Source organism: Penicillium manginii (genome assembly GCF_028828005.1).
Source record: "Penicillium manginii strain IBT 31320 chromosome Unknown utg000007l:1.0-2284322.0:1.0-2285126.0, whole genome shotgun sequence".
Classification (NCBI taxonomy): Eukaryota; Fungi; Ascomycota; class Eurotiomycetes; order Eurotiales; family Aspergillaceae; genus Penicillium; species Penicillium manginii.
Genome location: NW_026643108.1, coordinates 1,691,552 through 1,707,258, shown reverse-complemented (window position 1 = coordinate 1,707,258; position 15,707 = coordinate 1,691,552). Strand labels below are relative to the sequence as shown.

The window sequence follows — 15,707 nt, the reverse complement described above, 5'->3', positions numbered from 1 at the left end:
CATTCACCATTAAGGGAGAGACCGTTGAACCCAGTGATCATGTCAAGATTCTTGGCGTCATAATGGATACGAGACTCAAATACAAGGAACACATCGCGAGAGCAGCATCCAAAGGCCTGGAGGCAGCGATAGAGCTTCGACGACTTCGAGGTCTAGCCCCAGCGACAGCGCGGCAGCTATTTACATCGACGGTGGCCCCGGTGGTTGACTACGCCTCCAATGTCTGGATGCACGCATTCAAGAATAAGAACATCGGACCGATCAATCGAGTGCAAAGGGTAGGAGCACAAGCAATTGTGGGAACATTCCTCACAGTTGCGACCAGCGTAGCGGAGGCCGAGGCCCACATTGCCACGGCACAACACCGTCTCTGGAGACGAGCCGTGAAGATGTGGACAGACATCCACACACTACCAGAAACCAATCCTCTTCGCAGAAACACAGATCGGATCAGGAAATTCAGGAGGTACCACCGCTCACCATTATATCAGGTAGCGGACGCGCTGAGAAACATTGAGATGGAATCGCTGGAAACCATCAATCCGTTTGCACTGGCACCATGGGAAGCACGCGTGCAAACTGAGAATGAGCCTATTCCCCAGACATCGACTGCACCAGGCGGATCGATGCAAATCGCTTTCAGCAGCTCGTCACGGAATGAGCTGGTGGGATTCGGGGTCGCGATCGAGAAACAACCACCTCGCTATCGGAAAGTGAGACTGAAGGTCTTTTCCGTCACGTTGGGTGCGAGAACAGAACAAAATCTATTTTCCGCAGAGCTAGCGGCTATGGTGCACACATTGAAGACACTCGTGGGACTGAAAGATTTTAGGATCACACTGACCACAAGTAACAAAGCAGTGGCTCTCACGCTGAAGAGCCCTCGACAACAGTCGGGTCAAGAATTTGTCTGCCAAATCTACAAGCTATTGAGAAGACTGCAGAAGAATGGAAATCGGATCAGCGTCCTGTGGATTCCCAGAAAGGAAGACAACAATCTGCTAGGTCTGGCGCAAGAACAGGCCCGAGCCGCAACACAAGAAGACGCCGTTACGCAGAAACAGGTCCCTAGGATGAAGTCGACAACTCTGAATCTTGCGCGGTCTCAAGCTCCCCCCCAGCAGTGAGCTGCCCGACAACGTAGGCAGACACTCCTGGCGAGTGGATACAGCACTTCCAGGCAAACACACGCGACAGCTGTATGACCGATTATCGTGGAAAGAAGCGAGCGTGCTGGCCCAGCTCCGCACGGGCATGGCAAGACTCAATGGATATCTCTTTCGAATCAACGTCGCAGAGACAGATCAATGTGCATGCGGACAAGCAAGAGAGACCGTGGAGCACTTCCTCTTTCGATGTCAGAAGTGGACCACGCACAGGATGGAAATGCTGCAATGTACCCATACTCATCGAGGCAACATATCTTTTTTCCTGGGTGGAAAGTCGCCTTTGGATGGCGAGAACTGGAAACCGAACTTGGAAGCAGTGCGAGCCTCAATACGGTTTGCAATAGCCACCGGCCGACTGGACGCCACCTGACCATGTCGACCAACACAAACGAACCCCTCCCCAAATTAACCCACATCAACCACCTCGTGCCAGAGACGGTAAACACGCTTCAACTGCCGAGAATAGGATGTTGAACACTTGGAGAATCGCCTTCAAGCCAGTTTACTAACAAAATACTTACCCACGAGACCCCACTTCGATCGATATTGACACCCGAGATGACATATACTGGAAGGAATCATGTATAGGCTCTAAGGAGACAAGGCATATTTAAGGAAATGTATTAGTAGATTAGTGATAGTTGCCCTTTCGGCTTCGCCGCCGGGCGTTAATGAATTGTGTGTGTGTGTGTGTGTGTGTGTACGTGCACCTAATACATAATACATAGGATCTCTACTTTCATCTTCATCTTGTAAGAACCAGCGAAAAAACTTTGTTAGGAACGAAAGATGAAATCGAGGCCTGCAACAACGTTGAACCGCAAATAAAGATAGCGACATATCAAATCAGTGGCAAAATTATCAATTCAGAAACGACAAGATACACTTCCATATGATACTCCGTTGAATTCCAAGTCGAAAAGCAATAAAGCCGAGGTTGGTGTCAGTGTCAAATTGTAAGATATTTCGAAATATTCAATCCCCGTGGAATTTCGCTTCTTCTGGAAGAGCTGCCTCGGGACTTTGCTGAGATCAGATTCCAATGTGCAAAGTCGAAGAACCCCTGATTGGTCAGCTTTCTTACAAGTGTCAATGATTAAGTCTCGAAGTACTTACTATCAGAACGAAATTCTGGTGCTGTCTTGTCGTTGCAGAAAAACAGCTCGTCCGTAAAGCGTAATTGGCTGGCACTGTCCACCCGGACCGCTCGAAAAAAATTGAATTTGATCGGCTCTCGTTCAGATATCTTGGCAGACTTTTTCTGTCAGTCTTCCAAAAAATAAATAATTCCAATCTTACCTACCTTCTTAATGTACCAAGTCATATAATCATGAACGAGCCATTTCTCTTTCAGTTGGCACCAATGCTTAGAATGTCGCGCATGGCGATGCTTCTCAAAGGTGGTATCCGAGGTAACACCATACCAGGAGCGGGAAAATCTTGCTTCTACGCGATTTCCTTCCAGACCACGGAAAACAGCACCGCTACATGATATTAGTAACAGATTTGAGAGAAGTGGAAAAATTCGTGATATTCCACTCACCTGACGACTGCTGCCCAGCTGTTGATGTTAAAGAGATAATGTGCTTCAGATTCTAGTATAGGCTGCTTCAGGTTGCAAAAACTTACGCATTTGGTGGCTGCAATATTGAAATAGAGGGGTTGCTGTCCTTTAGACACTGGAAGAGATAGCCTGAGGACCCAAATCCCCCTACGAGGACGATAGCCTGTTAATGTCAGAAGGGGCTTGTATGACATGACAGGGTCCTACCTTCGAATTCAGTCCTAGATGTGCAATACTCTCAATCTGCGTCCGAACCAATTCTCCAACTCTTGATACTATTGGCTCAAATATCTCTTTGATCTCCACGCTAGATAGAAGTTAACGGAGTTTCTGTGAGACAATTAGTACCATGCATATATTGTGATGAGCTAACCCTTCAAGTTGAACAAATCCACCTTCTATATTCTTATCAGGTTGATCTGCCACTCCCGGGAGAGGTATGAAATGATCCACATCTAGATAGTCACAGTCTGATTCCTCACCGAAGTTAGGCTTGACCATATCTCTCCAAAAGGAAAGAGCAGCCTCTTTGGATTTTGCTGGAAGACCCTGATATTCACTCTGGCCTATCTTCTTCATTAAATGGCGTTCGTATCTCTCGTCAAGTAAAAGTGATCCACAAACGGCTCCTGTCCAGGAACAAATGAGTACTTTCAATACGATATTCAGCCGTATCGTACCTACCTGTGCCTTCTGTGACCTCCTCCAAGCTCAATGGGTCGATATCTCGAACTTTATAGGAGATTAAATCCTGGGTTGGACGTTAATCGAAGTTCCACCACTCCCTAGTTGTAGTGCTTACGACGGTCCCACCACCTGCATCACACACCACAAGGACGTCGTTTTTCTTTTGGCATGTCAGAATGATATCGCAACATTTTGTTTAATTAAGGAGCTCCTTACTGCTACCGAGTTTGGTTGGATCGTTTGCAGTGAATGTAGAGCGGCAGCTTCAGGCTCCGACACAAGAAAAATTTGCTTCGTTTCAATACCAGCTATTATAGCTGCTTGAAGAGTTGCGTCTTTTGCCTTGTCGGACCAAACAGCAGGAACAGTGACCACGTACTTCAGCCTCATTGACTTTGCTACATCACCGAACCGGCGCTGAAGAGTGTCCTTCACATGTAGAACAAGGTGTCCTATAAATTCTCCCGAGGCATGAACAGCAGTTTTGCCGTATTTCCCAAGTAGGAACTTTGATGCTAGAGAGGGTGCATATTCCGGGGCTTGGCTTTCGTCTAGCAAAAGTTTGGAGCCGCGAATGACTTCACTGAAGGGTCCAACTTGATAACCCCACTTTGAAATCCCTTTCTCATACGAAATAACACTTGGGACTTTTAATGTCATACCTAATGTCGAATTAACGAGTTTCCTTGGAAAGCACTCAAAGTGTCACTTGCGATTTCCCCTTCCAGGCCAACTTGACAGAATTTCAATATCCTCAGAGCCACCTGTAAGGGCCCAAGCAATCCTGAACGAGGTGCCATTCGTGTAAATATCACCAAGGTCTGGACACCAAGGATTCTTAAGTCACACCTACCCACTATATGTCGTTCCAAAATCAATCCCGACAACAACATCAATTTCTTTGCCCATTTTGAATGTTGGTCTCTTGCAGTAAGTAAGGGGTAGTAGAAGCTTGCGAGGGAAAGGAGACCCATTTAGTTCTCAACCATTTATGGTTTATGGGCTTTTGGCAACCACAGGAAACCCTCGCCACCCTGATCTATGATTCATTGATTGCTGCAAACGGCTTCATCCTGTATGCCACAAGACCACATATTTAATGACGATATTGAAAGTCTTGTGAAGAAATTAGGCTACCCAACTGTGACATCCCACTAATAGTTGCTCAATGCCTTTGTGGACTTCATTTTTTTCGCCTCGGCCAGGCCAAGGCTATATATCATCGCGTGGTACGTTCTTCGACGTGAAGGAAAAGTGTATTTCTGCTAACCTACGGAAATTGGGCACCATTTAAGCCGTTAATAGCACGCCAGCTACGTATTCTAGGACCAGGGAAGAAGTCTACCGCAGTTATAACCAAGAAGTGGAGAGGCAGCGCAAGGTATTTTTCAACACTCACATTTAGTGGAAATACTTACGGGGCAGACAGATCAATCAGGAATTAGAGTCCCGTCTTGAATATTGCAAGCACGACCTCATTTGTGTCCAAGAACAACTACGTCGAAAGAACGAGCTTTATGCTCAGCTAGAAGCAAAAGCGACAGTGTCAGAGAAGAGACATCACCAACAAACAGCTACTCTGTGCAATAAGATCAATACGCTTGAAAATGATATAGAGGCAGTTGATGAAGAGGAAATCATTCGCAAATGGCGACGACTTCGACTGAATGTTGATCAATGGGTGAAAAAGAATTTCAAGGAAAAATCTAAACTGGGTCAATTAGATCACAGTGCCATCCTTGAATATATTGGGGTTCCTGAAACCAATGCAAAAGCTCTTCTCGGAGGTAGCATGCATCAAACCTGGGCGATTATTCAGGCCTGGTTAGTCAAAATACTAAACGACAACATCTTTTTCAGATATCATCCCGGCTTCGGGGAAGGTGAAAGCAACTTTTTTTTCAAAATGGATCGAGTGATAACTGAACAATGTACGTACAAAACTTTTGGAAAGAGTTCAACTAATTGTTTTGTTTAGGCAACGTCAACACTTGGAGACACTGCAAGTTTGGAATAAATTCAGCTCTCGCCCATATCATGGAACCGGAAGAATCGACGCTGTTTAGAAAACTTGTGAACCAGGTTGACCACAGTTTCGGAGCATATGCATCAACAGTGCCCGAAGTTTGGCAGCAACAATTGCAAGCTATCTTCGGGCAATGTGCTGACTTTAAAAGTAAATGCAGCCAGCAACCACAGACCTATCATTTTGTGTCTTCACCATCTGGACATGCCGTTGACACGACCTGTATGACTGCAGCTGGAATGATCGATTCTTGTTCCGACAATAGAGTTGCTGTCTCTTTATGGCAGTCTCTATGGAACGAAAGACAATCTGGAGAGCTTTATTGTCTTGAGCCGGAGCTGATATGGATTACTCTTCCCTAAATATATGGCCTAGCCCGTAACCCAAGGCTATAATTGTGGCTCTATAAGTTCAATTGCAAGAATAATATGAAAAAATGAAGTCTTTCGACATTTAAGGACTTTAGAACATGAACAACCAACAACGGAAGCTTTTCGATAATACACAGCTGGACTGGGCGATAAAGGGTTCAAATGATGATTCAAGCTAGAATCGAAATTGATAGTCTCTGACTCCAATATATAATATTGATTAACGTAGCCCTAGATTGTTTTTTAAAAGAATGCGAAAGGAGTAGTAATTGACCAAGTTAATTCGAAATGGTATATCGAATCCCCTCATGTAACTTATTATGACATAGTCTATGACGGATTGAGGTTGAATCAAGGAACTGATATAACTTAATAAATGCAGCGAAGGACGGCAAATTGCTAAGAAAACCATGGATTTGGAATCACCCACTCATCCGTCAGTAAAGGTTGCCACCACTTATTGGCTTCAGTATACAAATTTCCAATACATTTGTCAGTACAACGTAATGATTAACCTAATGATGTCAATGACCACCGAGCCGGGAAGCTACAGATACCCATTGTTTAGCGACGAAATGAGGATTGGCTATTGTATGCTTGATTACGACATAATTATCTTCTTCAATCTACTTCCTTTGCTGGATATAACCGGGTACGCAACGTATGATCTAGTATAACAATGTTTTCGTCATTCATCGTGTTTCACTGCGTCATGACGTGCTAAAGTGGTCATGACAAAGGAATAGATTAGATTTCAATTCACAAGAATGGCTTGTTAAATATTCATCTGAAAGCTCTCTAGAGCACTTCGATAGCCAGTGGCAAATACGGTGGAAAACACACAACATGGTGCTTCATTCTTCCGGCGACGACCAAAGCCTGTCCGACCCAGTCTTACTTGAAAAGATCGACAGACTCTTTGCTTGCAATGTAGGAAATTATGTCGATCTCCCCCAACTGGTTGTTGTGGGAGACCAGTCAAGTGGTAAAAGTTCTGTTCTTGAGGGACTTACTCGATTAGCGTTCCCTCGAGATAGCGGCCTGTGTACAAGGTTCGCAACGCAGATTATATTTCGCCGAAGAAGTATTGGCGAGAGGAGAATCATGGCTTCAATAATTGCGGACCATAGTACCGAAGAGGCACATGTAGGAAAATTGCAGGGTTGGAAAGGAAAAGACTTACAGTCTCTGAATATCGAATCTTTTTCTGCCATGATGGCCGAGGTACGTACTTTGGGGGACTTACGAGAGAGGCCAATCTAATATGTGGTTTCAGGTACATGTATTGATGGGAGTTTCCCAGTCAGAAAACGACGGGTTGCCTACTTTCTCCAAACATATACTACAAGTGGAGATCTGTGGCCCGCAAGAAGATCATCTCAGTGTGATTGATGTACCTGGGATATTCAGCAACGCAATACCCGGAAAAACCACAAAGGACGACAAAGCCCTAGTGCGCGACATGGTGCAAGCATACATGAAAAATCCCCGCTCTATAATCTTGACGGTGGTGCCGGCAAATGTCGATATAGCCACTCAAGAGATTGTTGAGATGGCCCACAAAGTTGACCCCACCGGCGAGAGAACACTGGGAGTCTTGACCAAGCCCGATTTGGTGGATAAAGGTGCAGAGATAAATGTCATTGACATAGTCAAAGGCAAAAGAATGCAAGTCAAGCTTGGATGGGTGATTGTACGAAATCTTGGGCAAAGTGAATTGCAGGGAGGTACCACACGACGCGATGCGGTCGAAGGGGAGCTTCGGACGAAATATCCTTGGAATGCCGTTGATTGCGATGATTTTGGAATTGATTCGCTAAGAATTCGTATACGGGTGATCGTGACCGCAAATGCGCGCCAGGCCTTCTCATCGGTAACTTGCCATAAGACTTTCAGGTGATAGATTTTGTGGAGCTAATTATGCGATATACAGGTCAAATTTGAAATCAGTAATAGTCTCAAGGCCCGACAAGTTAGCCTTAGGTCCCTTGGACCCCAGCGGAAGACAATGGAGCAACAAGCACAGTTCTTGGTTGATATTCTTTCCTCATTCCAGAGTCTGACAACACAAGCCATTGGTGGAAATTACAGCCTTAATGATGCTTTTGAGGATCTTGAGGCCTTGAAATTAGCCACCGGGGTGGTTACGAGAAATGAGAAATTCTCCGAGGACCTCGCCCGATGGGGTCACTTATTTGACTTTAATAATGAGCCGTCATCGCAATTCGACGCAAGCGACTTTGATGCTGGGCGCCAAAAACCAGGGAAACGGCTCCTATGCTCAAGAAAACGGAAGGACATTCCTGAAATCCTGGATGTACTGCCAGAGCCATCAAATCTGTCTCCTCCTCTGAGTCATGATCTTGCCTCGTGGATAGGTGATGAATATCGCCAATCGCGAGGTTTTGAGATTGGAACTTTCAATCCCTTGCTTCTTTCAAGCTTAATGAAGAAACAATCGTCAAAATGGACGTCCGTTGCAAATGGATACATTGGTGATGTCATCATCATTGTGCATAGCTATATCACCAGCGGACTGAGCCAAGTTTGTCCCGATGGAAGGGTATACGAAAAATTACTTTCTTTCCTGATGGATAAGCTGATTGAAAGATACCAAAGTGCCATTGACAAGGTCGACTATCTTCTTTTTGTTGAAAGATCAACGATTCCAATGACTCTTAATCACTATTTCAATGATAATATGGAAAAATGGTAATTTTCTCTCAGCACCCAATGAATGTTATCTGAAGATCATGGGCTCACAATTCGAAGCCGACAGAAGCGTGCAAGCTCAATACTTGCAAGCAAAGCGATCGAAGGACCAAATGGAAAGGTTGTTCGTATGGATGATTTGAAATACCAGCAGAATATGAGTAATGTTGAGCACGTGGTGCAAGCTCTTCAAGACATCCTGGAGTCATACTACAAGGTCGCACGAAAACGATTTGTTGACAATATTTGTATGCAGGCATGCGGATATCACCTGATACAAGGACCTACTTCGCCATTGGGGCTATTATCACCTTCCCTGGTAGGCAGCCTAAGCATAGAAGAGCTTGACGAGATTGCGGGAGAGGATGTTATACTGAAAAGGAAACGTGAGAAACTTGATAAGGAAATAACCGATCTTTCTATGGCAAGAAGAATTCTGCTATGAGTTGAGTTGGGCTGATGGAACTATACATATCACGTCTGATACTTTCGATTTGTCATACTTAATTGCTTGGGTTTCACGATGAAAAATGTCAATTCCAGTCTTATGATCAACTAATCTAGCAATATATAGAATATAGCCACTAGAGCAACTGAAGATATAACTATGTCAAATATTTAAAGCCTTACACTTCCTGTTGGTATCACCAGCTAGGTCCTGTGTACACAGTTAAGTGAACAGTTTATGCTCCTAAAGCAATGGTTGATTGATTCGTGTATATGATAGATGTGTCTCCGGTCAAGGCCAAATACCCCTGAATCCATGCGGCGGGAGCCGCAGCTTAGCAAGATTACGTACAACATGTCTTTGCTTATTCTGACGGGAGGATATATCCCGACATTTAAGAAGATAAGGCCCCTTCAATTCTAGTTTCTACACAAAGTTTCATTTTATATTTCTCCTCACACAGCCTTCAACGTTCAGTACTACTCAACGTTAATTGCTGAAGTGCTCTATCGGCTAGTCATATGTACTACCACCCAGAATGACCCGAAAGCTACATTTCGCAAACAAAGACAATAGAGCCAAAGACAAACGTCGCCAGAGAAGGCATCAGAATGGCTATGTTCCCACAGCGTACAGGGTTGAAGATCAGATTCGACATAAAGACCAAACACTCAATTATGGCCCTAATTTGTGTTCATTAGCCCTTAGCCCTAGAATGCCTTAACAACTTCCCACCTACCATAGTTAAGAATAGTGAAGAGTTCAATATTTCCAAGGGTTGATAAAATTATTTTGTGAACACCGACACAGTCGAATATTTGCCAGAAAATATTAAGATGCCAATCTAAAAAGAAGACCCTGCGAAGTATACATATTCATCGATGGTATAAACTCATGGAGATTCACGCGCCGTTTATATTGAAAGACACCTTCCACCTAAGCTTCGGTTCCCCTCTCTGCTCTCGCCAGTAATTCGACGACCAGATAATTTCCGGGGAGCTTTTCACAAGAAACGACCATTTCCGAAGAAAGGTTTCTGTGATTTCCCAGCTCATTGGTTCCCACGGGTCCCCCCAAACAATCATACAGTTGTCGCCTCAAGTGCTCTGTGGGCATAGTCTAGAATCCCATCAAATCCCGGCACAACTGAGAATCATCCAGAGTTTCTTCATTTCGAATAAGTGCATCTCTCATATGCGCAAATGGGAAAAATTCAAGCCAAGGGTGATGAGCAGAGGTTTTTTGAAGAATTGTTGGCTGGAGGCTAGCAGGTAAAGATTCTGGTAGATCATTCTTGACAGGCCCACTGATACTAAAACGCGAAATAGCGTCATATGTCATCCATGACCTTGTGTACCCAAGCGCAGCGATATTGTGCTCAAAGGCACGGAAAACGTTCAATTTGACGAGGATTAGCCTGTGATTGGCGCTTGGGCTTCTAATATAACTTCGATAGGCAGCTGACTTAAAAGGCAAAAGAAGCTTATAGGTATCTTGTCTGACGAGTTAACATACAGATTCTTCTGCTGTTCGGTCTTTTTCTTTCCGAAACAAAGATGCCAAAGAATCCAAGTCTGGCCCGGAAGAATGCATCCATTCAGTGGGGACCCACTGCGTCTGTCTTTCAGCTAGAAGTTGTATTGCTTTATTCAGTTGCTTTTTCCGCCCTGAGAAATGTCACCGGTTAACAGAGTAGTTTCATATGGGTAATCTAATATTTGAAGAAGATCCACTCACTATAGGTCCTCTGACTGAGTCGGTTCTAAAGGCGTCGTTTCTCGGCGGAATCAACCTCAACGTTTGCTTCACTAGTAATGACTCGACAACATTCCTCACATTTTCACGAATCTCTTGGTCTGAAGGCGTTGTGATACTGCATGTGCACGGCATGATTACGATGGTGGAGGTGTCCTAAAGAGTGATTAATTCACTATTTGCATAGTTTTTCTTATTTTCCAAACCATGGCGTTACTTAGCTCGAATTTTGAAGTACCCCTTCATGTGGGTGTCATCAGACTCATCACTAGCACTAGTAAGTAACTCCCCCCGTGGCCCGCGCCATCTTGGCATTCCAGAAGTTACCTTGATTATTGAATGATTGCCAAAAAATGATGTTAAAATAATAGAAACAAACGGAACTTAGAAGGAAAGGAAAACCAGGCCAACAGTTGCCTATTTTCGGAATCAGTTTTTTTTCTTTTTTGACTGCCAGGTGCATAAAGGCAAGACGGAGATAAGGGTAAGGTTGGTGTCCACGCACGCGCTGACAGCGATCTCGCCACGATTCTTGGCTTCCTTGGCCTTGGCGGTTGCCCGAATCACGAATCAAAAATAACAATTCCAAAGCTCGGTAATTTGATAACATTTTTTTATTCTGGAGTTATTCAATCGTTTCAAATGTTTGATTCATTGTATAAGCTCTAGATTCCACTTCATACTACCTCATACAGACTCTTCATAACATACTGAAGCCTTGTCAGCATCTTCAATATGTGGCTTCAATTCACTTGCCACTGGCCTTCCTTCGAACCGACAGGAGATATCCTCAAGTGAAAGACCTTTGGTCTCAGGAAAGGTGAACCAAATCAAGATGGCACCCAGAAAAGGGACGATAATAAAGACGAGGTAATATTTCCATCCGATGGTGTCGAATGCCGTTGGTGCGACCTGTGTATAAACGAGTGTCGAACAGAATTGAGTGAAGATGGACATTCCCATTCCCAAGCCACGCATATGGTTGGGAAAAACCTCGGCACTATAAACGTAGGTCGTTGCATCCAGGCCACCTCCGTAGAAGGTGACGAAGAGGAAAAGAAAGGCAACTCCAAAGCCATTGCCAATTTTGTTCGATGTGCCCGAAAATTCAGCGACCATTGCTGCTTCGCAACAAACTGCAACCACACTGCCGACAAGTCCGATCACCATGAGCGGAACCCGACCAACTCGATCGATGATGAAGGTTGATACGTAATTCATCCCTGCTGCCCAGCTGAGATAAACCGCGTATAGTAGTAGTGGCACCGAGTTATAGAGACCCAGCGAGTTGTACAGGGATACCTGGTAATTGTTTATAACTAATACTCCAGTAGATTGACCGATAAATTGAACAAAGCATCCACAAAAGAGTCTCTTGCGATAGGAGGAGTTTGTGATCAATGCCCATCTACCACCAGAGGCTTCCATTTCCTGGTCAATCGAGAGCTGAGTTCGGATCTGATTTAATTCCACCTGAGCTTTTGAGTGGATATTGGACTCGTCCTCCGAAGGGTGTAGCTGTTGTAGGATTTGCAGAGCTTCGCTTTGACGGTCCTGCTCTACCAACCAGCGAGGTGACTCTGGAAGCCACGGTGTACCCATGAGAAGTATGGCGGGTGCAATGACTTGCGCAGACAGCTCAAACCTCCATTGGAATGCGGGGGAAGGGGAAAAGTAGCAACCGTAACCTGTCCATGCGGCGAACGCCTTGATAAAAATGCCATTAGAACCGAAGGAATTAGGAATAGGATGATTTGGAACAAGGACTTACATATCCGGTGACGATTAAAAATCCATGGCTGCCGACCATGCGGCCTCTAGCTTCAGCAGGGGATATCTCGCTCTGGTAGATTGGAACAAGCGACACCATGAAGCCAACACCCACTCCGGAGAGCAGGCGGTCAATCAGGAACATCGCGATGTGAACAGAGCCCCCCCTGAATAGCTCCTGAAATTATACAGATCACGCATGTAATCTGAATAGACCGAACGCGTCCAACTTTATTGACTAGCCAGGCCGATAACAATGCCCCAATGGCACCCCCTCCAGCGAAAAGACCCGATGTAGCACCGGTGATGGAGTTGGATTTGCTATCCTTGCCAGCGATGTCGAAATATATGAGAAATGATTCAAGTCCGAGAACTGAGCCGATGACAGAGTTATTGAAGCCATAAGTAAAGGATCCTGCAGTAATAATTAGAGGAATTGTTAACAGATTGGATTCATGTACCCAGGGGCTTACCTAGGGCAACGAAAAAGACAACCAAGTATCCGTTTGAGAACGACATGATTGCTGAGGTTCTCAAGTGCTATGATGGTCTTCACAGTAGTCCTGAAGGTAGCGAGCAACGAGGAGACCTGAAAACTGAGGATTGATGTGGCCAATTCACCCATTTATCTTGAGCCCTCCCATAGCTAGGGCCAATATCCTAGGAGTTAGCGCTGTCGTACTCTCAGCCCAAATTCTTGGGGTAATCTCACCAAACACGAGCTTGCCCCAGATTTTCTCCATGACCTGGTACACGCTTGACCAATAGGATTCCCGTACACTCACAGAGCCCCGCCTCCACGAAGATCTCAACAAAAGGTTTGGAGTATTTGAGTTCAGATACTCCAGAAATTTGCGGGGAAGTGCGCTACGTAGATTGGTTCCAAGGTTATTGCTACCAGTTCCAAGCTTCCAGGCGGACGTTGGGAACAGGACTATGGGAGGAGCAAACATTGAATCTATCTAGTATCTAGAGATGACGACAGGGTGTGAGGGATTTCGGGGAATATTCTACCACGAATATCTCACTTCTTGAGTGCTGTGCACATTATTCTCTCGGAGTTCCTCAAACAACATTCGAATCCCTAACCACGTCAGTTGGTCGGCTACCTCAAGTGCTCAAGTGCTATAATATAAAATACGTCATCAGGAAAATTCCAGTATTTCAATGGTGATTCAAAACATCAATATTGAGCATTGGAAAGCGCTAGAGTATTAGAGAAAAGTATCAATGATAGAAATGATGGTTAATTGTAAGAGTTTCTAAATTCCCAATTTGACCCAAGTTTACTCCGACCCATCTTCAATAGTCATAGTACAGGTTTTAGAGACAAGATATTCCGCCACTGCAACATCTTTGCCAGACTCTTTGCCATAACCGGACATCTTCATTCCGCCAAAGGGAGACTCTGCGGCAGAGGAATTTCCGGTGTTGACACCAATCATTCCTGCCTCCAGCTTTTCCATCATTCGCCACGTACGATCGATGTTCTTCGTAAACACATAGCTCGCCAGGCCCATTTCGCTATCATTGGCAAGCTTCAAAACCTCATCTTCCGTCTTGAACTTGTAGACAGCTGCAATGGGGGCAAAGCTCTCCTCGTGGGTGATACTCATGGTTCCATCCATGTCACGTAGAATAGTCGGCTCAAAGAAATATCCACCACCAGCACCAGGATTTCCACCATGGACAACCTTTGCACCGCGTTGGACCGCATCCTTGACCTGTCGGGTGGCCTTGTCAACACTTCTTGAGGTGGTGAGAGGTCCCATGTTCACGGATGCGCCACTGCCATGGCCCACTTGTAAACTCTTTGCATGAGCAACCATCTTGGCTATAATCTCTTCATAGATACCTTCTTGGACATAAATACGATTGGCAGTGACGCATGCCTGGCCGGCGTGGCGCCATTTGAGCGTTTGAAGCTGAGAGAGCGCCTGGTCTTGATTCGCGTCATCGAAAATAATGAAGGGGCAGTTACCACCGAGCTCAAGTGTCACCTTCTTCAATCCAACAGAGCAATGATTGGCAATGATGCTGCCAACATTGGTGGATCCTGTGAATGAAACCTTGTGAACCAGGGAATGCTTGCAGAGCGCTTCAGAGACGGCTGGTGTATTTTTGTTCGAGGTTGTAACCACATTGAAAATACCCTTGTCAAAACCAGCCTGCTCCGCAAGATATGCGAGAGACAGGGTAGTCAATGGAGTTTCTGGAGAGGGCTTCGCGATCATCGTGCACCTAGCAGCAAGAGCGGCGCCGACCTTTCGAAGAATCATACTACAAATCAAGTTAGCTGAAAGGTTCAGTTTCGAAGACATTGTTTAGAGTCTTACGCAATAGGGAAGTTCCAAGGAACTAGCGCGACGCATACTCCAATGGGCTGCTTAATGACCAGGACTCTACGGTTTGGTGCAGCGGGAGTACTGATGTCTCCACGGATACGCTCGGCTTCTCCCGCAAACCACCAGGTGAATCTGGTCGCATAGTCAATTTCACCATATGCTTCTGCCAGTGGTTTTCCAGTTTCGTAAGTCAGGATAGTCGCAATATCATCACGATTCTCCATGATGAGCTCATGCCATTTCAACAATAATTGGGCACGAGTGCGAGGGTTTAAATGCCGATACTTTTTAAATCCTGCCTGGGAGGACTGGATAATAGCGTCCACATCTTCCGGTCCTAGGTCAGCGCAAGAGGCAAATGTCTTGCCAGTACCAGGGTCTAATTCCAGCCGATATTAGTTTCCATTGTTGAGATTGGCCTTGGAAACACTTACCTTCTACATTAAAGGTTTCCCCTGAGGCTGCATCGATCCACTCTCCGTGGCTGTATGCTTTAGTGTGCAACAGCGACTCGTTTTTGAGCTGAATAATTCAATTTTAGTATCGGCTGTTCACCGTGAGACTGGAATCTCTATCAACATTAAAAAAACGTACAGTAAAAGGAAGAGATACCATTTTGAAAATTTGGATTCGGTAGTTTCAAATTCAATAATTCAAGAATATGACCCAAAATGCTCGCCATCCATAACTCATCATCATATTTATAATTTCTGCATTTTCATTTATAACTGGATCGATTTTCGCTTGGTCATACACTCATCGTATAGTTCTCGGGCCGAGTGGCTCAAGTTCCGTTGGGGAAATTTTGGAAATGAGGAGAAGCGGAGTGGCGTTTGGGGATTGTGGAGACAACGAAACTC

General features: G+C 45.0%; 4 protein-coding genes across 4 annotated transcripts; 1 reads left to right on the top strand and 3 right to left on the bottom strand.

Moving 5' to 3' along the window:
• Positions 1 to 2,265: 2,265 nt before the first annotated feature.
• Positions 2,266 to 4,329, bottom strand: N7533_010502 (Hsp70 family protein; the record flags this gene model as incomplete). The annotated part of the gene is made up of 10 exons (XM_057107152.1): positions 2,266 to 2,424; positions 2,473 to 2,653; positions 2,713 to 2,730; positions 2,799 to 2,896; positions 2,941 to 3,040; positions 3,107 to 3,362; positions 3,418 to 3,484; positions 3,536 to 3,580; positions 3,637 to 4,060; positions 4,274 to 4,329. The coding sequence occupies 10 exons, from the start codon at positions 4,327 to 4,329 to the stop codon at positions 2,266 to 2,268; spliced, it is 1,404 nt and encodes a 467-aa protein (XP_056956369.1).
• Positions 4,330 to 6,663: 2,334 nt separating this feature from the next.
• N7533_010501 (dynamin family protein) lies at positions 6,664 to 8,974 on the top strand (the record flags this gene model as incomplete). The annotated part of the gene is made up of 4 exons (XM_057107151.1): positions 6,664 to 7,041; positions 7,094 to 7,690; positions 7,751 to 8,529; positions 8,590 to 8,974. 4 exons carry the CDS (start codon positions 6,664 to 6,666, stop codon positions 8,972 to 8,974), a joined length of 2,139 nt encoding a protein of 712 aa, XP_056956368.1.
• Positions 8,975 to 11,419: 2,445 nt separating this feature from the next.
• On the bottom strand, positions 11,420 to 13,021 carry N7533_010500 (uncharacterized protein; the record flags this gene model as incomplete). Its single annotated transcript, XM_057107150.1, is given in 4 exon segments — positions 11,420 to 12,439; positions 12,504 to 12,680; positions 12,700 to 12,917; positions 12,976 to 13,021. 4 exon segments carry the CDS (start codon positions 13,019 to 13,021, stop codon positions 11,420 to 11,422), a joined length of 1,461 nt encoding a protein of 486 aa, XP_056956367.1.
• A 767-nt stretch (positions 13,022 to 13,788) lies between these two features.
• On the bottom strand, positions 13,789 to 15,462 carry N7533_010499 (NAD-dependent succinate-semialdehyde dehydrogenase; the record flags this gene model as incomplete). The annotated part of the gene is made up of 4 exons (XM_057107149.1): positions 13,789 to 14,782; positions 14,839 to 15,226; positions 15,282 to 15,369; positions 15,442 to 15,462. 4 exons carry the CDS (start codon positions 15,460 to 15,462, stop codon positions 13,789 to 13,791), a joined length of 1,491 nt encoding a protein of 496 aa, XP_056956366.1.
• Positions 15,463 to 15,707: the final 245 nt, after the last annotated feature.